The sequence below is a fragment of the Colossoma macropomum genome, unplaced genomic scaffold (assembly GCF_904425465.1).
Source record: "Colossoma macropomum unplaced genomic scaffold, Colossoma_macropomum, whole genome shotgun sequence".
In the NCBI taxonomy this organism is placed as follows: Eukaryota; Metazoa; Chordata; class Actinopteri; order Characiformes; family Serrasalmidae; genus Colossoma; species Colossoma macropomum.
Genome location: NW_023494787.1, coordinates 11,359,874 through 11,386,213, shown reverse-complemented (window position 1 = coordinate 11,386,213; position 26,340 = coordinate 11,359,874). Strand labels below are relative to the sequence as shown.

The 26,340-nt window shown below is 37.0% G+C and overlaps 2 protein-coding genes across 2 annotated transcripts; one reads left to right on the top strand and one right to left on the bottom strand.

Annotated features, from left to right (window-relative positions):
* Positions 1–9,671: 9,671 nt before the first annotated feature.
* On the bottom strand, positions 9,672–18,117 carry LOC118805367. The gene is made up of 4 exons (XM_036566117.1): positions 17,975–18,117; positions 11,601–11,629; positions 10,853–11,337; positions 9,672–10,712 (listed from the first exon to the last, which is right to left on the bottom strand). The coding sequence occupies exons 2-4, from the start codon at positions 11,621–11,623 to the stop codon at positions 10,180–10,182; spliced, it is 1,041 nt and encodes a 346-aa protein (XP_036422010.1). The 5' UTR covers positions 11,624–11,629; positions 17,975–18,117; the 3' UTR covers positions 9,672–10,179.
* LOC118805366 lies at positions 12,402–15,428 on the top strand. Its single transcript, XM_036566115.1, has 2 exons — positions 12,402–12,476; positions 12,886–15,428. The coding sequence occupies exon 2, from the start codon at positions 12,894–12,896 to the stop codon at positions 14,961–14,963; it is 2,070 nt and encodes a 689-aa protein (XP_036422008.1). The 5' UTR covers positions 12,402–12,476; positions 12,886–12,893; the 3' UTR covers positions 14,964–15,428.
* Positions 18,118–26,340: the final 8,223 nt, after the last annotated feature.

Below are 26,340 nucleotides of genomic sequence, written 5' to 3'. Positions count from 1 at the left end.
CATCTAATGAGTGTTGGGTCTTGTTAGACAAGCGAACTACCTAAGTTTAACCACAGGACCGATTTAGAGCAATCTACTAACATGAATATGTTAAACATGTTACACGAGTAAGAAAGTCATTCAAAACAATAAAAGACAGAAAACAGTATTATTGGATTGCCTTTGCTGATATTCGCTATATGTGATGCTGACTTCAGATTTGGTCAAAATAAAGAACGTTAGAAGACAACTGCCTTATGCTGCCTTCTAAATGGCATAAGCATAAAATTAGACCTAGATGTGTGATTCTCACAACCAATGCGTGAGAGTTTGCAGCCTTGGTAGCATGAGCGGCAAGGTCACATCACAGGATGTGGAAAGGTCATCTGTACTGTTGCTTTATGGTGTAACATTTGAGCACCACAGCAAGCTGTAAACAGACTGTGAGATGTCATGACACTAGCTTCACGCCAAATTTTGCGTATGACTTTTTTTTAAACAGTTTTCCTCAAAACACTGGAAGGTGTGGAGCCCCCTTTGGTCTAAAGTTACACAGTACTAAAGGATCCAAGTTGTATATCTTCAGAAGAGTTCTGAAATTAAATAACATTAAGCTGGAATTAATGGAGAGCAAAGGAAGCAGTAGAGAGCAGGGAGCAATTTGCCATGGATACAATTCCAGCGATATTCAAGAGCGTTTTGGTTTCTAGGAAATCAGATCTCCAGCTTCACTTCTGCACTGTTCAGCCACAGCTTATGTGACAGGATTCAGAATGCCTGATGTATTTACAATACAATATAGTCTTTAAAATTAATAGACAAGTGCTTGTCACAGACAAGCAAAACCTCATAATGCCAAAATTATAAGTCTATGAAAATTTCTACAAATGTCAATTCCATGCTAACTCCATCCATTTCTGTTGTTCTAATGCACAGTAATCACAATAATAGTTCAACCTCATAAGAAATGATCACTTTGGGTCTCATCAATTAATATTCAAGATAAATTATGTGTGTTAGAGCAGATAAAACAGAAAATCAGTTAATCTAATTATTTTTATATAGCATCTCACATTCAAACAAATGTTTTAAAGATGGGCACATGGCTAAGACATTAGCCCTGAAAATCTAAAGGAATTATTGTAATTCTTGATGGTCCATCACTGGGTTTACCGTAGAAGAATGATCTCCAATTCTGGGAGATAACATCCCAAAATGATTCTACAGTGAACTGGGCTGAGCTCCGGATCTTTACATGCCCTGATAATGCTCCTGGTTTATAGGCCTATAAGCTGCACAATACAGCAGGAGTGTTGTATATGGTAAAATGCCTTTGGTTTAAAATGAGATTCCCCCTTTCAACAAGTGCTACACACTAATAATTTTGGGGAAACAGTAATGTACAAGAATCAGTTTTCGTAAAAATAATAATGGGTTTCTCTACCAGATGTACTGTCTTTCTCTGGTTGTAAAGAAACCGTCTCTCTTCATGTCTTTTTGGGTCAACAACTGTAACTGATGAGTGAAAGGACTTTTTGTTTTATATATTATTATTATTATTATTATTATTATTATTATTAATTTCTCATTGAACTATTTTCTCCATGACGCATTTGGGAAGAGTTAGTTAATTGTTACAAACATGATAAATTCACTAAATGATCATTTATACTGATCATTTTATTCCATTAAATCCATGCGATTAGATCTATAAATTATGCTTTATGTCTGACCGCACATGTGATGCTTACTATGTGCTGATTAACCAGAGCTGCATTTGAATAACTGATAAAACAGCTGATTAAAGCTTCTTTTCTGATGTTTTCTTTGATTTTGCTCTGATCTGTGATCTGTTTGTCATGTAGATCAACATGCTAGTCATCCCTGCAAACATACAAACCTGTTACCAAGAAAGTTGGGATGCTATGCACAATGTAAATAAAAAACTAAATGCAATGATGTGCAAATAATTTAAACCCTATATTTAATCAAAAAATAGTACAGATACAACATATGGGGAAACTGAGAAAGTTTATAATTTTTTGAAAAATATATGCCCATTTTGAATTTGGAAATTTGAAAAGTTGGGACAGGGCAACAAAAGATTGGAAAACTTGTGAAATGTTTTAAAAAGCCTCTAGTGGAACATCTCTCAACAATTAGGTTTATTGGCAACATGAGTGGGTATAAAAAAAAGATCATCCCAGAAAGAGTCTTTCAGAAGAAAAGAATATGAGGAGTTCACCACTCTCTGAAAGACTGAATGGGAAAATAATGCAACAATTGAAGAATGAAGATTCTAAATGTAAAATAGCAAAGAACTTTGGGATTTCATCATCTATGGCACATAATACCATTAAAAGATCCAGAGAATCTGAAGAAATCCCTGTATGCAAAATACAAGGCTGAAAACAAATACTGGATGGCAGCACTGCATTAAATACAGAAAATCACAATGCTGTAGTGGAAAACACTACATGGACTCAGAAACACTTCCAACAACCATTATCTGTAAACACAGTTCATGGCTGAATGCACAAATTAAACTTAAAACTCTATCATGCAGGATAAAACCATATATACACAGAATCCACAAACACCACTACCTTCTGGGCCTGAGCTCATTTAAAATGGACTGGGGTGAAGTGGAAAAGTGTCAAAATTTTAAATTCCTGTTGGACGTCATGGATACATGCATCCTCTAGGCTAAAGCGGAGAGGAAATATTTGGTTTCTTATCAGTGTATAGCTCAAAAGCCAGCATCTGTGATACACAGTGGTAAATATGCTGTTCCAACTTATTTGAAACATGTAACTGGCATCATTCACAATTCGAAATGGGCATATCACTGTTGTCATATCTCCAAAGCTTGCATCTCCAAAATGACAACTTCACAGGAAAAGGAAAAAGCCTACTTTACTTTTAATGTAAGTCAGTGGAATCAGCCTTTTTTTCCAAGTAATTTTGGGCCATTTCTTTTGGTCCATTCATTATGAAATTTACACAAAGCATAAAGAACAAAAGTCATTTTCAAATTATGTCAAAAACTGAAAAATGACAAAATGGAGATACAAGGTTTTCTTCTGACAGCAACATTCTTTCCAAGGTATTCTTTCCAAAGTATTCTTTCCAAATGGGGAATTTTGGAATTTTGGAAATGGGGTTGTATTTAGTGAGACCATAAGCTACAGCCAAAATAAAGGAGGCAGAAAATGTAGCATCTTTCAACTATTATCTTCATCTGACAAAAGTTTGCCACTGATGAAACCTGCCACAAAAGTGGATCACCTATGAAACACTGTTAGATGGTTCTTCTAATGGTACCGTTGACGAACTGAATTATATTCTGCCCTGATGAACTATTCCACCAGTTCATTGGAGAACTAACAACAAATTATCAGTATTTAATCTGACAGTATTTTATGGGTAAGTTAAAAATCAAATTGTATTTGTATATATATTAATTAACATTATTCATTTTATATTCATTTGATAGCGGTGTGTCGATCTGGAAACAAATCATATTTGAACACTTGAAAGACACTTTTTAGTCATATTTGACACGGAATCATAGTGGCTGTGAATTCCTCCCCCAATCCCACCCTGCCACTTACTGCCCATCCCTTGTCCAACCTCCCATGCCAGCTGAAATTTCACTTTAACAAAAAAGAAAACATTGGCAGCCCAGTGCTACTATCTTGAAGGAATGTTCAGAGAATGATGTTTGTAAAAAGAAATCTCAGTTTGTAGGATTTTATGACCTTTACATAGTGTAAATACCTTAAATTATTCAAATATTGAGGTATATTATTTATTATAAAAATAAAAAATAAAACTGCTACTCATAAGTCACCATTATTGGTGCACTCGGGGTTATAATATCAAATGTTTGCACAGGAATCCATCTTTCGCTTTTGACTGCTGAACGAGTGCTAACTGCCATCTGCTCTTCAGATTTTTTAGTTTGATCCAGAGTGATATATAACCCAAGAAAAAACACTGAGAACAGCCTTCATCAAAATCAATCAAACTGATAAAAATTGTTGGGTAGCATTTGTTAAAAGGGGGGATCTCATTTTAAACCAAAGGCATTTTACAATAAACAACATTCCTGCTGTATTTTGCAGCTTATAGGCTTACAAACCAGGAGAGTTGGCAGGGCATGTAAAGATCCAGGGCTCGGCCCAGTATACTGCAGAACTGTTTTGGGATGTTGTCTCCCAGATTTGGAGATCATTCTTCTACGGTAAATCCGGTGCTGGACCATCAAGAATTACTTTTATTCTTTTAGCTTTTCAGGGCTTATGTCTTAAAACATTTGTTTGAATGCAATGGGTTATATAAATCATAATTAGATTAACTGATTTTCTATTTTACCTGTTTTAACACACATGATTAAACTTGATTATTAATTGATGAGACCCAAAGTTTCAGTTCTTCATTAGTTTGAATTTTGTTTTGATTTCTGCAGAAATAGGCACTGTGCATTAAAACAATAGAAACCTGTGCAATTGCACATTTGCAGAACATTTCAAAGATTCAGAATTTTAGCATAATGAGGCTTTGTTTTTATATGACAAGTGCATATCTGCCCATTTTAAGGATGCACTATTGTAAATATGTCATAAGCTGTAGCTGAACAGTGAAGGAGTGATACTGAATGTTTGATTTCACAGAAATAGAAACACTCTTGAATAATGCTGTGAAAATTGGTTATGTTTGTGGAAAGGCAGCTGAGTGACTTTCAAAAGACTAAAGACACCTCTGATATTCTAATTTCCTAGAAACAGTTGAAACAGCAAGTTTACAGCTTCCTCTGCTGCAGTAGTGTTACACCACAAAGGAGTCGTGTATAAGATAAACTTTCCACATCCTGTTATTTGAAAGCAGCCTTGAAAAGTGCCTCTCACGCTAGCATCTGCATGCAATGCATGGAGAACCCCTTCTTTTGTTCTTAAAAGAAACCTAGACTTGTAAGACTTTGTGACCTTTATATACATATAATATTCATATGTTAATATTTATATATGACCTTGAAATATGGTGTTCACTGGGCATGTAAAGATACAGTTCATTGTGGGATTGTTCTGGGATATTGTCACAGAATATTTTTTCAATTAAACTATAAACTATAAAATTTGCAGTTTTACTTTTTTATTTAATATGAGGATTTACAAATCAACAAGTCAAGCAGCCACTGTGCAATGTTTATAGCTGGATGTCTACCTGGTTAATCATCTTGGCCATATTATACTAACAAGAATCTAGCAAAGATCATTAACTTAGATTATTTCAGACTAGCTACCAACAAAAGGTAGTCTTTGCTGGATTTTTTTACAGGGAGAATATGTAAGTTTATGTAAGTTAGAGTAGAATAAATTAATTGTTCTGAGGTTACTTCATATTTAATCTTTTACTTCTCTTTTTAAAAACAATTTCAGAGTAACCATGCATTTCAAGTTGTAAACCAGATGAAACCATGGTTAAAATTCAAGAGACTCAATTCTCAATTTTCAAAGCAATATGTGCTCCAAAAAAGTACACTTCTGGTGCTTGATCATGTGCTCAGATCAGTGACTGTATATTTCAGACATTGTGTGTAGTGAAGGCCAACTGCATTATTATGTACTACCTCCTGAGACCAATAGAAATCCCTGTTTTACACAGCTCAAGGAGCCCAAGGAGTATGATGGCCTATGTCAAGGGTGAACAATTCCACAATTTTTAGACAGTGTTTTGCAGATTTGTGAACCTCTGCCCATCTTTGTTTCCAAGAGACTCTCTAAACTGCTCTTTTTATATCCAGTCATGTGTGTTAGTTGCACATTGTACCTCCCGCTGTTTTTTATTAGTACCCCTTACTTTTCCAGCCTTTTGTTGCCCCGTCCCAACTTTGAGATGCATTGCTGCCATCAGGTTCTAAATGAGTTAATGTTTTTCATGAAATGGTAAAATGTCTCACTTTAAGCATCTGATATGTGTTCTTTGTTCTATTGTGAACAAAATATGGGTCTATGAAATTTGCAGATCATTGCATTATGATTTTATTTACATTTGTTTAAATTTTACACAGCATCCAAACTTTTTTGGAATTGGGATTGTATATCATATTTCATGCACCAAAAACAAACAAACAAACAAAAAATTACCAGTAGAGATAAGCAGCCACAGGTTCACAATTCTGTATACTGAAGTAGACAATTCTTTAAAGCATGTCAAGACATAAAAATTTGAATCCATTGCCTCTAAGTATGGCATCTTGTTTATTTGTTTCCTTTCATGTTTTGAAATAGTTCTAATAATAATAATAATAATAATAATAATAATTCATTCATCCATTTTTCAATCGCTTGATCCAGATAGGGTCGCAGTAGCAGATAGGCCCCCCCGCAACTTCCTCCAGCTCATTCCAAGGGACTGCAAGCCACTCCCAGGCCAACTTGGAGATATAATCCCTCCAGCGGGTCCTAAGACGAACTCGGGTCATCTGCAAGAACCAGAGACGCCACACTCCATCCTCCAACATATAATGCCCTCCCGACCTTGACTACGCTCTGACATTGTGTCCCCAAACAGGACTGGAGACAAGGCACATCCTTGGCAGAGTCCAGCACTCACACTGAACAAGCTTGACTTAATGCCAAGTATATGGACACAACTCTCACTCCAGGAGTACAGAGACCGAATGGCCCAGAGTAATGGCCCCAGCACCTCATACTCCTGGAGAACCTCCCACAGAAGATCTCAGGAGCCATAAGCCTTCTCCAAGTCCACAAAACACATGTAGACTGGATTGGCAAACTCCTGTGCCCCCTCAACAATCGGTGCGAGGGTGAAAAGCTGGTCCCTTTTTCCATGGCCAGGATGGAACCCACATTGTTCTTCCTCAATCTGAGGTTCGACTCCTCAATTCGAGGTTCATAAACTTTCCCATGGAGGCTGAGCAGTGTAATACCCTGGTAATTGGCACACACTCTCCAGTCCCTTTTATTATAATAATAATAATAATAATAATAATAATAATAATAATTAGTCATTTTAAAAGACCACTACTAATAATTACATGATTATAACAATTTTTCTGCTTCCTGTATATTGATCAGGAGACTTGTGTCTCTTATGCCACAAATAGCTAATAATGGAACAATCATAAAAAGCAATTATGTTAGCAGAGCTTGTGATTATTTGTATTCCCTTTAACCTTTTTGTAAAGCCGCTCCTACAAAAAGCACTGCATGGGAGACATTTGCGTCATCTAGCTGCTGACACTGTCCCATGCATTCCTGGTGTTCACTGCACAAAGATTGCATATAAAATGTACATTTTTTAAGTTCACTCAATTTTTTTTTTCAGAATTTTCTCATCCTTTTTCTCTTTCATCCATGCATCTCTAGATTTAATCACCTTTTGTCACATCTGAATTCTTTGGCTCATTGCTGAGAAATGTTGTGTTTGTTCGAGATCAACTATTAACTGTTAACTGAAAATAAGGACATTAACAATTTTTTACTCAACTTGTCACAAGGAAGAACAAAGGAAGAACTTGCATTTAAAATGGCATGGCAGCCCAGTACATGTACCTTTCATGAATTGATTTTAATGTAATCTAATCTTGAAATAGAAAAACAGAACAAAACCCTATTTAACTATTTTAAATGATATAAATATCATTGAATTAAGGAAAGCAAGCTGTTTTCTACAATATAAACTAAACAGCATGTAAAAATGAGCTGAGTCTGTGAACCTATGTTTTTAACTTACAGGGGCTGGCTAGCTCCTGAAACTTTGGCGCATTGCAGTATCAGATGATATGTGAACAGCTAACTGAGCACAACAATAACACAAAAGTATGTAAGGCACTTTTATTTTAAAATGATGAGCTGATGCTGTCTGATGCATTGACCATCGCACTGAATATAACGAGCATAGCAGAATGTGCAGCTACTCTGGATAACAACAAGGGCCCACCGCCAACCAAACATCCTATTGCCAGACCCCAGCCAGAGTGAAATGCAGCAGCCTGACACTGTTATGCAACTGGGATTATGACAGCATGTTCACAGCAGCCATGTCGCAACTGCAAATCAAGGTCTCACACCACAGGAGCCCAGACCTGCCCAGCTTGTGGACAGATATACCACAGCTGTAGTAAGCTAAATAATTTTGCTCATGTATGTCGTTATGTTCCACCTAGGTCAGACCACCAAACCCCCCGGCTTGCAACTAGTTATCCACAAGGTCAACTCAGGGCTGGTAGCTTTCCTAGTCTAACACACCCAGCTCAGACTTGAAAATTAGTAGGTGAATTTAATCAAGGAAATGGAGCAAGGAAAAAAAACCTAATTTGCAGGGCTGGAGTGCTCCAGACCAACAATATAGAAACATTGTTTTTAATGCATATATACTCCTGTTAGACTTAAACCAAAGACTTAAATCAGACTTAAATTTGAACTGAAATACTGCATACATTTATCTAATTATTAGAACCACACGACTGGGAGGCAATGGCCTAAGGTCAGCAATTACCCACTGCACTTGTTGTAGTTAATCAAGTGCAAACGGCACTTGGTGACCAGTGTCCTTTCTTTGTAGTGTTTGCATGTTCTCCCCGTGTCTGCGTGTGAATGTATATGTCTGTCTGTCTGCCCTCTGATGGACTGGCAACACCCTGTCTAGGGTGTATCCTGCCTTCTGCCCAGTGGGTGCTGGGATAGGCTCCAGCTCTCCCTGTGACCCAGAAGGATAAGTGGCTTAGAAAGTGTGTGTGTACTTCTGCTAAACTTTTTTTTTACTTTTTTAAATACAGCCTTTTCTAAAACCTCTGGCTGCTCATCATTTACGATCCACTAAAAGACCTTCTGTGGCTCATAAGGCTCAGTTTAAAAAAAACATAAAGAGCAGAGTGCTTGGACCCTGCAGATTGTCACCAGCATCTTTATTGTAATGTAACCTGTAGATAGCACATTAGCTGTAGCTGATGTTGCAGCAGCCTGTAGAAATCAACATGTTCTGTGGGTTTCAAAAGGCATAAATTTGTTGTATGGCTTATCATCAGGGTCAGCAATGATTATTTGTATTAACCCGTAAGTATTAACCCTTTTGCATGCACCATTTGAAAGCTGTTGACAATTTGTCAAGAAATCAGAATATTCCAATATATAACTAACTTTATTGCAGTGAAACAGAAATCAAAACAAATTAGGACAGACTCGCATCACAATTCCATACGTAAACATTAACAGATTATTAACCACATATATCTTAGCTGAAAGGAGAAAGTTACTCTACAAAACCATTAGCATAGGCAAAATAGATCAATACATCTTTTTCATTAAGATGAAGTTGGCAGACTCTACCTGGCTCCAAATTCCTGTCTCTTGTATGGTGTCTTCTCAAGCCATAATCTGTCCAAAACTTACTTATATTATCCGCAAAACAATGTGCCCCAGTGTGCATAGAAATCTCAGCATATGTTGCCCCATCCTTGACCAAAGTTATAATTAAATCATGAAATGGTTTTCAGTTTCAAAGCTTCCCCATAAGCCATATTATTAAAATAGTCTCATACACATATGCAGTATTCTCAGGTTATAATAGCTTACAATATTGCCAGCCTTTACACTAATAGGCCTTAAACAAGACACAGGGAATGAACATACGAACAAATCACAGCACCCTAAGAAACCCCACCCTGTCACACTAATAAATTAACTTCTCCCTAAATTAAACCTCTTATATACATAATAAAATTATCTCGAACCTGGTTAAAGTTCCTTCAAGAATTATTCAGATTAGCCATGATACTTTCTATTGAGGCCGTTTCAATTGTAGACCCGAGCCGTTCCATAACCTCTGGTTTCTGTGAGCTCTTACATCTACACAAAATATTCTGTTTGTGGAAAATAATTCTATCAGAGCTCCCCGAATTCTGCCTTAGTGACTCTTTCTGGCACCAAAGACTTGTCTCCAAAGAGGCACAACTGTGGTGGTTCTGGAAGTGGCTGTCCAATCCATTTCTCTATTAGTGCAACTCTCCTAATAATAATAACTATTTTCCTCTGTTTCAAAATGTATGGTGCCGTGGTGATAACAGTGTTAAACATCTGCAGCCCAAACCATATTTTTCATATTTTCATATTTTGTTTAGTTTAGGCATGTGGTAGAAAACAACTTGCTTTTCTTAGTTCAAAAATATGTATATCATTCAAAATGGGAAAATACGGTTGTTCTCCTTTTTCTTTTATTGCTGGAAAATAAATGGAAAAGCCAATTCAACAAAGGTACACGGACCCTGCCTGCGTTCGTTTTTTCATATTCGGAGTCAGTTAAGCAAAGCCAGTTCCCTGTTATTTTATCTGCTGCCTTCACCAGATCCTCCATCACCTTCATCACTGGCCCCTGGATGATGAATCTGCGAGTCTGAACCTCAGCCACTCTGGACGTCCCACCCATTTCACTCAGGACGTGGACGGCACTTCTCACTTTCTCCTGGAACTCAGCTACGGCGTCTCTCTGCTGATTCACTTTTTCAATCTCTTCATGGATCCGGTCTGCCTTTTTATGTTTTTGCTTGATTTTGCGCTCAGTCTTAGAAATCTTGGACTCGTAGCCTGAGACTTTTCTTTTGTATTTTTTCTTTTCTTTCTTTGATGCTTTCACTTCCTTTTCAGCCACTTTGATAGCTTCTGTAGCTTGGGCTATTTCTGCTTCTCCAACAGCTATCATGATGGGACCTGCATGGTGAGAGAAGAAACAAAATTTTAAGTTTATTTAAAATTTTACATTTTAAATTTGTTTACCATCAAAAATAAAGTGTATGTAAAATGGTTCAAGTTTAGTGATTGTATTGTTATATGAGCAATGAGATTCTCACCGGCAATCCATCCGACTATGGGTATTAATGTCACGCCCCATCCAACATCCCTCACAGTCGTAGCTGTGTCTCTCCTTTCTTCCTGTCTCTGAAGTGCTTCTCTTGTTGTGCTTAGGTTTGTTTTGGCCAGCTCCAGAGCACCTTCAGAATCACTCAGCAATTTTTCATTAGACGTCTGTTTCATTTTCAGGTTGTCTAACATTTCTTGTGTAGCAGTCATCTTCTGTTCAAGTTTTCCCTCATCACACGTAAGGATTTCAATTCTTTCATCCAGACTCCTCAGCACTGTAGCGGCTGCCTGTTCTGACTGCTCCAGGCTCTGCTTGGCCTGCACAATCTGCTCTCTAATGTAGTTGTAGTTGGAGCACTGGCCACTAAACGGATCTACATCTGCTTCAGTGAGGGCTTCGCAGACTCTTTTGATGGAGTGGATGCCTTCTTTTAGAGGCTCAGTGAATGCTGCATTTGAGTTCTTCACATTAACACTCCGGAAAAAAACATAAAAGAGTATAAGAGAAGAAAATATACATACAGTTACAAAATAGAGCACATAGACAAAAACATATTTTTATTTGTGACACCAATTTCCTGGAAAATCAAAGAATGTTTGTATATGTATTTCTAATTGACTATTAATGATTTAAATTGTTTATTAACATTCATAAATGTAAAACATCAATTAATTTATTTAAATGTAACGTTTATTTTAATATTCTGCTACTTTGTATGTGGATGTTATTCAACTTACTCAGAAGAACGGGGTTGGCTCATGTTGATCTGACAGAGAAAGAGGAGCAGAAAGTAAATGTGTTATCAAAAAGAGAGACAGTGAGCCCGTCTGGAGGCCACAGTGAGATATACTCATTATAAAATGTAATATGTATATATATATATATATATATATATATATATATATATATATATATATATATATATATATATGACATATAATATATTATATATATTAATGTGTCTAAAAGACTCACTAGATATGTTATTATGGCTACCTCAGTATGTCCTTTCTGTCTTAAACATCTCTTCTCATGATTCTCATGAGCTTAACAGTGGCATGGCTGAAAACAATGACACAGTTCCTATCTGTAAAGCCCTTGAGTTCAGTCAATGCAAAAAGATGATAATAAGATATAATCAAAAGATTGATAACAATGACTTTTCTCACCATTTGATAATGTTAAGGGTTGCAATATGTCTAAAATCAGTTATGCTCTCAATTTTACTAAATCAAAGATGCTGTGTTTTTAAATCAGCATGACAACAATTTGAACCAAAAATGACTAAGCATATATCATTATAAAGAGCTAGATTTCATCAATGTTACATGGTGGCCTTGTAATATTTTACAATCAGTTTAAAGAATGAAATCTTACCCTACTATTAGTCCTTTTAGATCTCGTTCACCCAAGATGATTCTCTACCTGAGACTAAATAAGTCCATCCTTTTAAAGTGCAGCAGCTCTGTTTGTGGGCTGGGCTTTTAGATCCTGCAGACAGTAAATACTCTGTGACACTCATGTGTTCCTTCATACCTTCTCTTCTATTCTGGTCAGCAGAGAGCTGAGAGAACTTCATCCACACCTTCACTGAAAATTATTTAAATATCAAGGTAGGACGGCTTATTTAAATATGTCATTATTATTTACTGTATGCTTTTTATTTTTTAATATTTGCAGCACTTTTATTGAACAGCACATTTAAAAGTCTGTCCATTAACTGGATTAGGCTCTTTTCCAATTGTGCTGATGATTAGATGCTCATTTGGGGTTCTAATAAGTTACTATTTAAATTGCAGATAACCTTGTCAGCATTATTGTATTTTCTTGCTTACAGTTTGCTTTACTTTCTACATATTTACATAGCATAATTTCTTTGTCATTCTTTGGCGACTCCTCCTCATGTTTCACATGATTGGCTGTTTGTCATAAATGTAACTATGTCTTGTGCACTTTCATCAGGTTTACTCATGTATATATATATTGCTTACATGTACATGTCTCTTTTTTACTTTGTTTTAGTAGGAACTATGAATTCCAAAATTGCAAAGACCTGCCAAAGCCTGACCACAGCTGAGGAGATGAGAAACCAAACCAAGCTTGTGATGCAGCCTTATGCCAACTGGGAGGAGTACCTGACTCCTGCACCGCTCTCCATAGCCATCCTGGGAGAGCTGGTCTTCATCTCTTCCAAAACTGATTTCTCCATCAACAAAAACCCACCAAAGAACGGCTACAAGTACATCAAATACCCAGATTCATTTCGTGCCTGTCTCATGCAAGTGTGTAACTCTGGCTGGTGGGCTTTCAATGAGGCCCACAAGAACATGGACCAGATTCGGCTCCACACCATGGCTGTTCCAGACTATATGAAGACTGCAGTGAAGATTCTGTTCCAAGGTAATGATGAAGTTGTACAAGCACACCTTCCTGACCAGCTGGAGAACATTCGTGTTATTGCAGATGACTGTCTTGAACTGGCCAAATCAACAGAAAATCACTTCATTGATGTCATCAATATTATCCAAGAGCTGCTGGAAGCCTGTATAAATGCTGAGCACTTTTACGGAGAGGAGCTGGAGGCAATCAAGAAGAAACTGGAGGAGAATAAAATTAGGAAACAGTCATCAGAAGAAGCTGCTAAACGGTATGAGAAGGCAGTTAAAATCATGGAAGAGGAGCTGAAGGAAGCACATGACACCTACAAAAAAGCAATGGATTCCCTCCCTGGTGGATGGAACATGATAGCTATGGATTTTGTTGGAGCTTTGAGTGAGAGTGTCACATCTGTAGTCACTGGCCTGACAGCTGTAGTGGCTCAGCCAGTGTTTCAAATAATGAATGCTTCAAAATTAATTACAGAGACACTGAAAGCTGCAAAACATAAAACCTCTTCTGCAGATGGAGTTGATAAAATGAACATCTACAGCAAGTCTGCAGAAATTCTGGCATGGACAGTGCATATTCAACAGTATGTGCACAACAACAACATTGACTGGAAGGATCTGTATGATCAGAAGAACAAATCTACAAAAACAGACTTTGTAAAAATGCAGTTCAAAAGAATCAACAGCAGCTTAAAAAAATTCCCAGACTGCAAAGCAAAGCAGCATGCCCAAGAGCTATGTGAAGAGGCAATTAACATCTGTGAAGTACTGGCAAAACATGCACCAGAAGGGAAATGTGAAGATGATGAAACAGAGGTGTTGATCAAGAGAATCAGAAAACTGACAGATTCAGCCCGCAGTTTTGACTGCAAAAGCAAAGATGTCACAAAAAGTCCTTCCCTGATTCCAAAACCACCCATGTTGTCTAAGGAAGAAAGTCAATTTGAAGGCATGAGTGCTTCTAAAAGGGAAACAGAGAATGCCAGGTTCCGCATAGAGCAGAGCCGAGCTCAACTGGACAAGACCAGAGAGATCTATGAGAAGAGTGTGGAGAACATGGAGAAAAACCAAAAGGAACTGACTGAAATCCTGATCACCATGAGGAACTGTGAAGTCAAAGAGATCGACTTTAACACCACCATACAAATGCTGGTCAAAGGGATGGATGCCATGGGGAGAGTGAAGGAGCAGTGGGAGAAGATGGTGCGCTTCTTTCAGATGGTGTCCAACATTGTGAAAGTCAGCCTGACCAAAACTCTCAAAGATTTTGCCTCCACATCTGAGAAGACTCAGTCACTTTCCTACAACTCAAAGCTCTTCTCTAAAGACCTGCTGTACAATCAAGCATTTCAGGCCACTAACATTGCCAGCCTCGTCCACATGATCTCAGCAACCTACACTGAAGTGTCTGACAAGTATCTCATGGATCGTGTCAGCTCACTGGGGAAACTTATGGCCATGGACAAGGAAAAAACAGAGTTTGAAAAGGAGCGTCTGCAGTTGCAGAACTCCTGTGACAAGGCTCAGAAAGGTATTTTACGCCTTGTTCTCAAGAACAAGGCTGAGTTTGAAAAGAAGAGTGACTCAAGAATTAAGAAGATTGACAAAGAGTTGCTGGCCATTCTTCCCTCTGCTGCCCCAGAAGAGATGAAGAGCATTCAAGCCGCCGTCAAAAGCGGATTCACAAAGGAAGAGGAAGCAGATTACTACTGAGTGTATTTGTAAAAGTCTTCCTCATTTAGTGGCAAAATTAAATGAGAATAATAATGACAAGATTGCCTTGATTTTCCCCACATTAATGTTGCTTAACAGATAATTGATAATGTATATAATGCATGTAATGGATAATATCTGAAAGATAACTAACCTGTAGTCTCTAGGCTTCTCATATTATTGATTCTTTACTTTATAATGCATTGTGTGTGTTATATGAATACACCACTGTTAGCTTTGTGTAGTGTGACAGACATATAGAATTGCTTCATTATTAAAATTATTGATATCCTTGCATATTTACTTTTTTGCTTAGTCATAGTCATTTAAATCAGTTTGCATTTTGTAATGATTAATAAACTCTTGTTTATGATCAAATGAGACTTACTGTCCTCATTCCAGTATTAAAACTTTGAGAATGTATTCTCATATGTATCTCTGCCCAAAAAAAAAACAATAATGAATAGAAATGAATAAGATCCACCAGATGGCAGCATAACATACCTGTACAATGACATCAGTAAAATTAATTTCATGCAGCATGTTATGTATGTGTGTATATATGTATGTATATATATATATATATATATATATATACACACACACACACACACGTGCCAAAATTCACCTATGAAACAGATAAATCAAGAAACTGGTGAGTAGGAAGCCGACTTATGTAGTATTGTAATGGCAATGGTAAGAGTTTTGTGACTAACCCTAGCAGAATTGAGGTAGGTTAGGAAGGTGGGTGCTGGTCAAACATAACACTAACTTAAAACTGCATTAAGCCTTCATCATTTTTTGATAAACCTAGTTCATCAAGTTCATCATCTTGACATTATAGTATCACACTACATTGCTTCTTTCATTATGACATTTTTTTTGCCAAATAGGAGTGAAATACCTCACAATCAAGTGTGTTTTGAAATTCAAGCTAATATTACGTCTTGTTTTGAAGCATGATGTAAACTGGAAGCAAACAGACAAAAGAAGTTCAGGAATGAGTCTGATTAGGCCGAAAAAATTTTAAAGCCATTTTATAAAATTATGGGAGCAAGCAAACTGTGCTGGACCTCCAAGGACAATTTTAAGTTTTATAAAGGCTTTACACAGCATAAAATAAAGCATTTAGGGCTCATCAAAAAGGACACTTTCATTTTGATGAAAGCGGCCTTCCATGCAAGCCGGTGTAGGCAACTCCCACCTGCTAACTGAATCTCCCCCATCCCACAATACTACTAAGCTAGGAGGTTAAAGGCTAGCACATCTTTTTGAACTACAGCTAACGCTGCATCTTTGAACAGCTCAACACACTTGAAGGAGAACACTAATCTCCAGTTCTGTCACATCAGCTTACTGACCCCTGTGCTGGATAGCATCATACTAAGTGATGACCAAATGCCACTCCCAGCCTCAGATGTTAGTTGCATTGCTGGAGATCATACTCTCGATTCCACCACTCAGGAGCATTCATTCCATAAATTCTATTTATTCTATTCTAAATTTAGCTTGTACAGACAAATATAGGCAAGAAAATCATCTTTAATAATAATAGTTGTTCCAGTGAAATCCTGCTCACTCTGTTTTCATAATGTACCTGTAATCTGATTCTGTGATCTGTCCTTTTTCTGTAACTGTAGCAGAATATGGTTGCTTTTTCTGGTATCCTGATTAATGATGTTATATGTAATCCAATATTACCCAACTGCTTCTGCTGTCATTCCTTTTCTAAAACAACAGGTCTGGATACAGCCATCCACAAACATTGTCAACTCATTTCTAATGTCCACTTCATAGCCAAGCTGTTGGAAAGGTTGTAGACTCTCAAAAGCAGGCTTTCTGTGTTAGTATCTAGTTAGTCTGGTGCCCTTAGTATTCTTATCCTCTTACATTAGTTCAAGGGATCAGTCATCTCCTATCCTCATCATCTCTTTTTCATTATCTACATGTTGGCCCTTGGTCAGATACTTCACTGTCATCCATGGTCTTTATTTTACTCTTACACTGTTAGTGCCCAAATCTATGTAAGCATCAAGGCTACCTCCACCCTGCCAACATAACCCATTTTGAAAATTTTGGACTCAAACTGTTTTCTAGTTTAACTTGTCTCTTACTTGTTATTCTTCATATGGCCTAGTTTTTTTTTTTTCTTGAGAGAGAGGCTTATATTCCATTGAATAAAGAATGGGAAATAACTTTGGTAGATGACATAATCTGTTTTAGGGAACATCATGAACAAAGAAAGAGAGTCTGGTTAACCTTTTTATAAAAGAGGTTTTAACTTTCCCTGCATTTCTTTCTGTAGATCTTGTCCACTGATTTTCCAAAATTTCTGCATGATTCAGTAGTTGAGATGTAAACAAAGTCATTCTCAGTGGTTTGATGTGAAATGCTTAATAGTAGAGAAACATACAGTCATGATTTCTATAATTTTATTTAGATAGATAATGATAAAATAATGATAAATCTGAAAAAAAAAATTTTTTTGTGTAGGGGTATTATTTTTCTCATGGTTTACATGATTTGCATATCATTGCATTCCATTTTTATTTACATTCTGCACAGCGTCCCAACTTTTTTGGAAATGGGGTTGTACATAAACACATGAATGATCAGCCATTAGAGTCTTCCTGGAAGAACTTTTGCCAAAGCTTCCAGTTGTATCAGTTGTATTTTCCCATTAGAAATAAACATTTTACTCTCAAAAGCACAAATAATAACTCTAAATGATTCAGTCACTTTTTTCAGGTCAAACAATAATTGGGAAAGCTTTACATGCTTTCTGACACAGGAGAAGCACAGGTTGTAATAATCATGCCAAAAAAACCTACAAAGCCATAAACTACCATTCAAGGATTGGGAAGTCATATTAAATGGAATACTGGGTAACACTTTACATTGTGTTGACTAACTAACATGAAGTAATGCATTAGTTAACATGAACAAGACGTTCCTGTTTAATCTTATAATGGTTTGCATAATGTGTCAGGGGCTTAAGTGAATATACCTACCGCGATGGAAGATGACCACTTTTTTCTCCTTCTTGCTCTTCTTCCCTTTTCTTCTTTCCTGTCTATTCTTTTTTTTCTTCTCAAATGAGGAATCAGTGGTGACAGAATCAGAGGAGGACTGTGAAGAATCAAATGAGCTGGAATCTATGATGACTGCTTTTTTCTTTCTTTTGATTTCATCCTCCTCATTCTCCTCTTTGAGCTTCTTGTCTAAAAACATCATCAGCAACAAGAATTGAGTAAACAAACATGAACACTTTTAATTTTTTTATCTCTGGTATTAGAAGTCATAACTTGTCAATAACAATATAAACAGAAAAATCGAATCCTACTAGAATGTATGTGGATACGTTTGAATTTTGACTATTAACATATAGTGCAGAGATATAAATGGGGTGCGATGCATTTGAATACAGAATACAAACACAACTATTTCAAATATTAATGAAATAGCTTAGCAAACCGTTCTAAACTGAACATACCTTACAAGGTTAGTTGCAAAAATAGCTATCTGTGGCTTGACCTAAGAGCAACACCGGGTGTTGGGAATATAAGGGATTAATGCTTTGGAAATGCAGTGCATTGTGGGTATTGTAGTGCATGTTGTAGTAGTCGCCGGGTGCTGCAGTCTCGAGCAGCACGTAAAGTTTCCTCTTTCACTCCGCCGCTGCTTTTTTTTTTTATTTAACACGGTCACTCGGTTTTATTTTTGTGTTATGCCTAAGCTGTCTGCAATAAACACCCAGTACTTCGAGGTAAACCTGCCTTTGACCCATCTTTGCGGTGAAAATGAACTAAAGTTTGGGTATTACCCCAGAACTGGTGGAAAAGCCGAAGCCGTTCTGGCCCAGGAGCTAGCAGGTGAAGCAGCTCCCCTGAGCCTCACGACCACGGTCGAAATCAGGAAAAGATAACACAGGGTGGAAAGTTCGGTTCATTTTACTGAACCGGTTCTTTCGAACCTATGAATCGAGTGTCTGATTCAACTGATTGAATGATTTCTTGTTATGGTTTTATAATGTCCAGATGTATATTTGATATTATAAGATTGTATGTATGATTAAGCTTATTACGCTGGGCATATACATTGCAAGGAAAAGTTTGGTTTGGCCGAATATCTGAATCGGTTCCAATGATTCTTTGAAGCGAAAAGGATCGGTTGGTGAAATGAATTGAACTTCCATCGCAACACATTTAGCTGAACCTCGATAAACAACTTACCTCAGCTGGCTGGACCAGGTTATTGCCATCCGTTTTGCCTCACTTACTGCCTGAATCCTCATGTTTTTCTTGGTCTTTTTTGGTCCGTTTGCGAGTAACTCGTGCACTCTGCATGGTAACTGCAGAGAACTTGTAGAGAGAATTACCACTCTGCAATGTCTTCCGGTTTTCTCAAATGCTAGAGGGAGCTCCCAAGATGGGACTGAGTCCACAATGAACGGGCTCATATGGAGCATTTGAGCAAAATCATAGTTTATAAATGCTTAAACATTTTTAATGTAAATTAAAATGCATTCAGTTAATGAACACAGAACAGCATAAAACATTTTAACACCGCTGTTAGATTTTTAAAAGCTTGTAAACTCGAGTTATAGGAGTTATAAAACAGCGTCTCATGTATGTTTATGATGTCAGTGAGCGTGAACAGCCAGTGAGCTGCTCCGCTCGCCAATCAATCATCACTCTCTAGCAGTAATGCCCGCCTCCTGCTGTCTAAAACCCAGGTAGAAAAAAGGAAATATATAGATAAGATTTCCTTGTTTTTTTAGTGAAATACATCCTTCTACTTTCTAAAATTAAAGAAAAGTTCTGGGAAAGTGATTAGAAACTATTTTAACTTTTCATTTTTAGCCTTGAGCACCATTTACTCCCATTCATTTAGGACTCACTCGCGGGCGCCCTCTGCTGTTTGGCAGTCATATTTTTGATATAACGGGTAGAATAGGAAGCGGCCAGGCTCCTCATAAACCAGCTCTGGTAACTGCACCGTGAACACTCCGAACTTCCTAATAGAAATTCATCTGCGCACGCAAGATGCAGGAGCAGTTTCACCTGTGATTGGCTGGTGAGGATAACTGGTCTAAACCGATTGGCTGGAAGAAATTAGGAGTTTTGCGCTTCAGCACAGACGGTCTTGGCGCATACACTCCAGTAAGATACCAGCAATGACACTCAACATAAAGTTGCTTAGATTACTCGATGGGAAGAAAACCAATAGATCTACATCAAATGGCTCATGAAGAAACAATTGCTCATGGCCAAAACTAGATGTAATAGGTGCAATGGATGAACATAGCTCCACATTTTCTTAAAAAGGACCACTGTATATGGTAATTTATTCATTCTGAAAAATGTTTTATATCACTTTATCATATTAACAATGCATGATACAAAATACAAACTTAAAAAAAAATCCTTTAGGATTTGCAACAGACAGCCACACAAAGGGAAGCTATGCACCAAATCCATTAGGAAAGAATCCTTATTTGAAAGATCCTGAATCAATTTGGTTTCAGGGATGAAAGTCATATATAGGTATGTTATAGAGCAAACATGTTTATCAACAGCAATAGATGGTGTTATATGTATATATGTCTGATACTGTACTGAGAGCCTTCATTACAGAAAGCTCTGCCTTGTTGCTGCACCTTGGTGTACAGTTAGTACTCTTTCCCTTCATGCAGTGATTTATTTTATACCAATGCAACCGCTTTCAAATACAAAATTTACAGGGTTTCAAAAATCAGAATCAGAAATCAAATCAGAGAGTATGTGTCAATGATATTTCAGCACTTTAGTTTGGTTATCATATGGTATCAGATTGAAAATGTAAATCTGATCTGATGAGCAGTTAGAGACTCTAGGTCATCTGTTGATGCTCTTTTGTGTTAGTTATCCTCTAGTCCTCCATCAGTGCTCATTTTTTGACCACAGAGCTGCTATTGTCTGGATTAGAGATGCATGAATTGCCCGATACCATGTTCATTTACTCATACTCGTAATCACAAACGAGGCTCCGATACCAACATCCGATACCTTGTACCTAGTGCACAGCTGTTATCATATAATGGAAACTGTCTTACCAAAGATGCACGACACGGTGCAAAAGCATATCAAGAGCTTGTTGCATGACGTTACAGCCTTAAGCTTTACTACGGACATCTGAAGCAGCAACGTCTGTCCAATGTCTCTCATTAGCCTAACTGCACAGTGGATAGACGATGGTTTCATTCTCCAGCGAGTTGTACTGCACGCAAAACAATTCCGTGGGTCCCACACAGGCCAAGCAATAGCAAGCACATTTGAGGAATTGCTCAAGACTTGGGAAATTCCTAAAAGTTCTGTCCATGTTGTGGTGCGTGACAATGCTAAAAACATGATAAAGGCAATGGATGATGCTGGACTGCCTAGCTTTTCATGCATTGCACACACACTTCAGCTGGCAGTAAACGAGGGTCTGCTTACACAGCGGAGTGTCGCTGACGCTGTGGCAGTCGGACGCAAAATTGTTGGGCATTTCAAACATTCTACTTTGTCGTATTCCCGCTTGGAAGACATTCAGTTGCAGCTCAACCAGCCAATTAAACGTCTCCAACAAGACGTGAAAACACGGTGGAACAGCACGTTCTATATGCTACAGTCTCTCATTGAGCAAAAACGGGCTCTCGGAATATTTGGGTCAGAACATGAGCTCCCCGACAGCCTCAGCCTTAATCAGTGGAACCTACTAGATAAGGCAATGACAATTTTGGCGCCATTCGAGGGGCTGACTCGACAAGTGAGCTCCTCTGATGCATTAGCCTCTGATGTGATTCCCGCTGTCACCATATTACAGAGACTGCTGTCCAAAGAAACCGATGAGGAGCAGGGGATCAAAACAATGAAACGCACTTTACTTACAGCTGTACAGAAACGATTTGCTGACGTGGAGCAAATCCAACTCTTCTCCACCGCAACGCTTCTTGATCCAACGTAACTAATGTGTGTGCATCTCATGTTACTAATTTATTGGGGTTGTAATGCAGGAAAATGCTAAAATAAAAGATCCAGAGATGAACGATAACGTTTTCTATTCTATTCTAAAATAACAAATTAATTAATTTATACTCTTTTAGTGTAGATTTTGTCAGTCCATAATTAGTTTACATTTTATTCTCTCGAGTACACTTTAACCCTAAGGTCGGTGCTTCTGCATGCGTGATGATGTCGCCAAAACATTCAACAAACTCTCATAAATACTGCTTTTCAAGTAGTCATCTGAAGCTGACATTTTATTATTCGTTAGATTATTATTTTCAAATATTTACAGTACTGAGTTTTTTTTCTCCTTGCTTATCTGGGTTTTATTTTTTAGATTTAATATAAACGCGCATGCACGCTAAAAATGTGACCCCTTGATACAAATCAAAAGTAAAATATATTTCTATATGTGTGTCTGTGTTCTTCACCATTGTTTCCTCACCGTTTGACATCATGGGATCACATCTTGCTATTTATTTGGACACCTATAAGATGTACATTTTCAGCAACATAGCCTATGTTCTCTTTTAGATATAAGGACCGTTTTTTCTCAAGCTCCAGCACTGCTGAGAATGCCAAGGAGAAAGTGATGCAGGAGCTGCAGAAAATATCTGGCAGAGACATAGGCCAACAGGAGAATGAGGAACCATCCGTCAAAAGGAACCTTTTGAAGGAAACTTTATTCCCTTTATCTTCATATATTGGTACGAGCATTAGTTAATGCGGAGCAATGTAATCTTATGGTTGTTAATATATGACTCATTCATTTGTTCCTGATAAATTATCTTCAGATTAATTATTCATTAGTAAATGCTTTAATTACTGTCAGATCATGTACCCTTAATATTGTTACCATAATTTCCAGGAAACATTTTACTGTTTCAAGGAAGCTGTTTTTGTGGAACTGTGTCTGAGAGACGGACAAAAGACAACTACACCACGAAGAGTCTAACAAAACTTACTTTCTCAGCTAAAATATACGGCCTTATGCAAACGTTCAGTGGGAAACTGGGAAGCTGGTGGCCTGATTTCTAACAAAGTGTGTTTACAGCTTGCTGTGGTGGTCAAGTGTTAAACCACAAAGCAGTGGACAAACAGTGCAGAAACTGAATATGAATTGCTGAATACGAGCTTGAATAAAGAACTTTGTCTCTCACGCTACCAGAGCTGCCAACTCTCACGCACTGGCCATGAGACTCATGCACTTATGTCTAATTTCATGCTCTCACGCTTGACGTTTCTCACACTGTTTACTTCATGAAAGTGTATTAATGATGATTATTACTTAGTTACCATTATTTTCTATCTTATATTATATCATATCATATTATAATTAATTAAACATTTATTAGTACATTTTTTTTCTCTTCACTTCTAATTACTTTCTGCATTTCTCTAAATCTATTTATCTACTATGCTGCTCATTCAAAAGCATAGCATTGGCTCAGATGTCAATAGAAATCAGGCAAACTCAATCCTTTTTTTCTGATCAGTATTTTTTATTTGTTTTCTGTTAATCAAGCAGCATTTTATGACATTACACAACTGCAGAAATCAAAAAACATCCCCCTTACACCCCCCTATCCCACTAGTCCATCCATTCTTGTTTTCTGTACATATTTTTATGTTATTTACTAAATAAGATTTAGCGCAGCGGATGACGTTTCAAAAATAAAATGAAAAAGAGAGAGAAAAGAACGTTAGCCTGTAAGATGTACCTTATAGCATTTGTTCCAATCTTTTTGTTTCTTCACAACAAACCTGTTTCCATGTCTAAAGAGTAGATGTTTTACCTTTATTAATCCTAGCTGTGGCCAATTCTAACATAACTGTCATGCGGTTGAAATAGCCAATGTCGTACACTTAGATTATGTGGGTGAAGCCACCTCTGTGCAATGAGTTTTTAGCCAATGTAAAACCAGCGAGCCACATCTTCCTTTGTTTCCCTGTTAAATTTAAATTGGAGTCATTTAGCAATAATATAGTTGGATCCACGGGACTTTCTTTTCCAACCAGGGCAGATAATATGGTAGTAACCTTTAACCAGAAATCATTAACATTTCCACATTTCCACACCATGTGCAAGAAAGCTCCCATTGGTTGTTGTGGACAATGGTTGCAGTAGGGATTTAATGCAGTTTTTGTAAGAAAGCATTTTCATGGTGTCCAATGTAACTCATGACAATATTTAAAATGGATCAGTTGATGATTGGGGTTCTTTGATGCATGAAATATATTCCCCCATACTATGTTCCAATCAATTGTATTAACGGATGGTTCCTTTTCCCAGATAGACTGAATTGGGAGAAAAGAATTATATTATCTGTTATCTATTGTCATCAAGGTTAGTTGTCTTCCATTGTCTTCCAGGCCATTTGGTGTTGCTGAGCCGCCAATGCATCATTTTTTTAAGATTGTACCAAATTGTTGATTTGGCTACAGTTTCTGTTATCTCTCTGATAGGTCTGATTTGTTTCAGCCTAATGATGGCCCCGTTCACTTGCATTGACACCTCTTTGGGTTGCATATTGAGAGATTCTAGGAATAACAGCTACCAAATACATATTCAACACTGGAAATCAATTCCAGAGCTTTAATCTACTTAATTTGTCATGAAATAATGAGGGAACTGCATATTAATCAGCTGCTTATCCTTCAACAGAGTTGGCAGAAGTACATAGGTCTGTTAAGTAAAACTACACATAATATAATTTACAATTTATACTGAAGTAGAAATGTAAAAATACATGCTTATAATTGTACTTACAGTAAAAAAGTAAAAATATTTCTTTAAAAATCATCATTAATTCAATTTGGGATTTCAACAGGATCTGAGAGTTAGAAGTACAAGTCCATCAAACTGAGCATACATAATGGTCCATGCTAGAACTGCATCATCCACATAAATCCACACATCTAGAGCACCCAAACACATTTACATATTTGATTTCCTTTCCAAGAATTAGAGATGGATATTGCTGGAATGTCTTCTAAAAGAAAAATTAGACTTTAGATGTAGATTTTTATTTTAGCAGTCAACACTGAACATCAAATCCTTTAAGTAAGGCCAGGACCAGAGTGGGACTTGTTTTCAGACCTGGAGTTCATCCAGTCTTCATTTGTGACCATTGCTATAGTGTTAATTAGGCTAATCCAGAAAACATGACAGCTTTTACTCATAAGTGGATAGACAGTGGCTAATGAGGGAATGTGTTATTCTACACTTACCACTGTACTCACAGAAATGAGTTAATAATTAATGTGGACCTGACAATTTTGCCTTCTTCTTAGGGTCATAAGAATTCAGGATTCAGGGGTTCCAGGATTCAGGAGTTCCATTTCTACTAAATATTGTCACATTCCAGGGGACTCCAGACTTCAAACATTTTTGTGCTTTACTGTAGTACAGTAGGTAAGATATAGCTCAGAATAGCTCATTTTGTGCTGAGGCATGTCATAGTAAGGAAAATATGAAAATGTGCAGAGCATCTTTTAATTCATTATAAAGTAAGCATTATTATTGATTATTCATGATGAATTCATAATGTTTGTGCCATCTAAAAAGTAAAGTGACGAACAATTCAGACTTTATTACTGATGAAATACCAACAAATTAATGGGTGTTAGTCATTGTCTACCATAATGACAGTGATTCTTTTGGCCTCCCAAAGAACAGGGGTGAATGAAAAGAATAAAAACAGTATAAAAACAGGACATCGACATAATTCAAATAAATATTATTATCATCTTATTAAAAACCTTTACCACAAATACATTAATATACTTTACAAACATTTAATACACTTTACAACAATATCAGCATCAGAATAACTGCTCTGTCACCACAGATACATCAGCATGTTTTACATGTTACTCTGAGAAGACGTGAGATGTGACGTATCCATTAATAAAAATTTTGGACATAACAAATTTTTGAAAAGAAGTAAACAGAGTTAAAGAATAACAAAAAAACATACCTTTATTTCCCTAATAATGGTGGAGTATATTCATCCTAATAAAGATGGTACAAATTAAGAAAATTCCCAATTTTAATTAAATAGTCTGTTTTTGGTAAACAAACTAAATAAGCAATTCACATTTTTGGTGTAACATAATCTACAGAGGTAATAGTACGACACTGCAGTAGGATTTGTAGGACAGAATAATTTGCATGAACAGAATGAAACCTGTACAATTTCCAGAAGTATGTTGATGTGTATTAATTTGCTTTTGTGTGCTTATTCCTATTCTTATCCCTGATAAATTCAGTTGAAGGAACGTTTATTCCCTTTATTCCCTTTATCTTCATATATTGGTACAAGCATTAGTTAATACGGAGCAATGTG

Bases quoted from the DNA above. Each gene is read 5' to 3' on its own strand.
- LOC118805367 (XM_036566117.1), bottom strand. From the start codon at position 11,623: ATGAGCCAACCCCGTTCTTCTGA. The intron at 11,338-11,600 runs GTAAGTTGAATA...TTTTTTCCGGAG, and splicing joins AGCCAACCCCGTTCTTCTGA to TGTTAATGTGAAGAACTCAA. The intron at 10,713-10,852 runs GTGAGAATCTCA...CTCACCATGCAG, and splicing joins CATAGTCGGATGGATTGCCG to GTCCCATCATGATAGCTGTT.
- LOC118805366 (XM_036566115.1), top strand. From the start codon at position 12,894: ATGAATTCCAAAATTGCAAAGACCTGCCAAAGCCTGACCACAGCTGAG.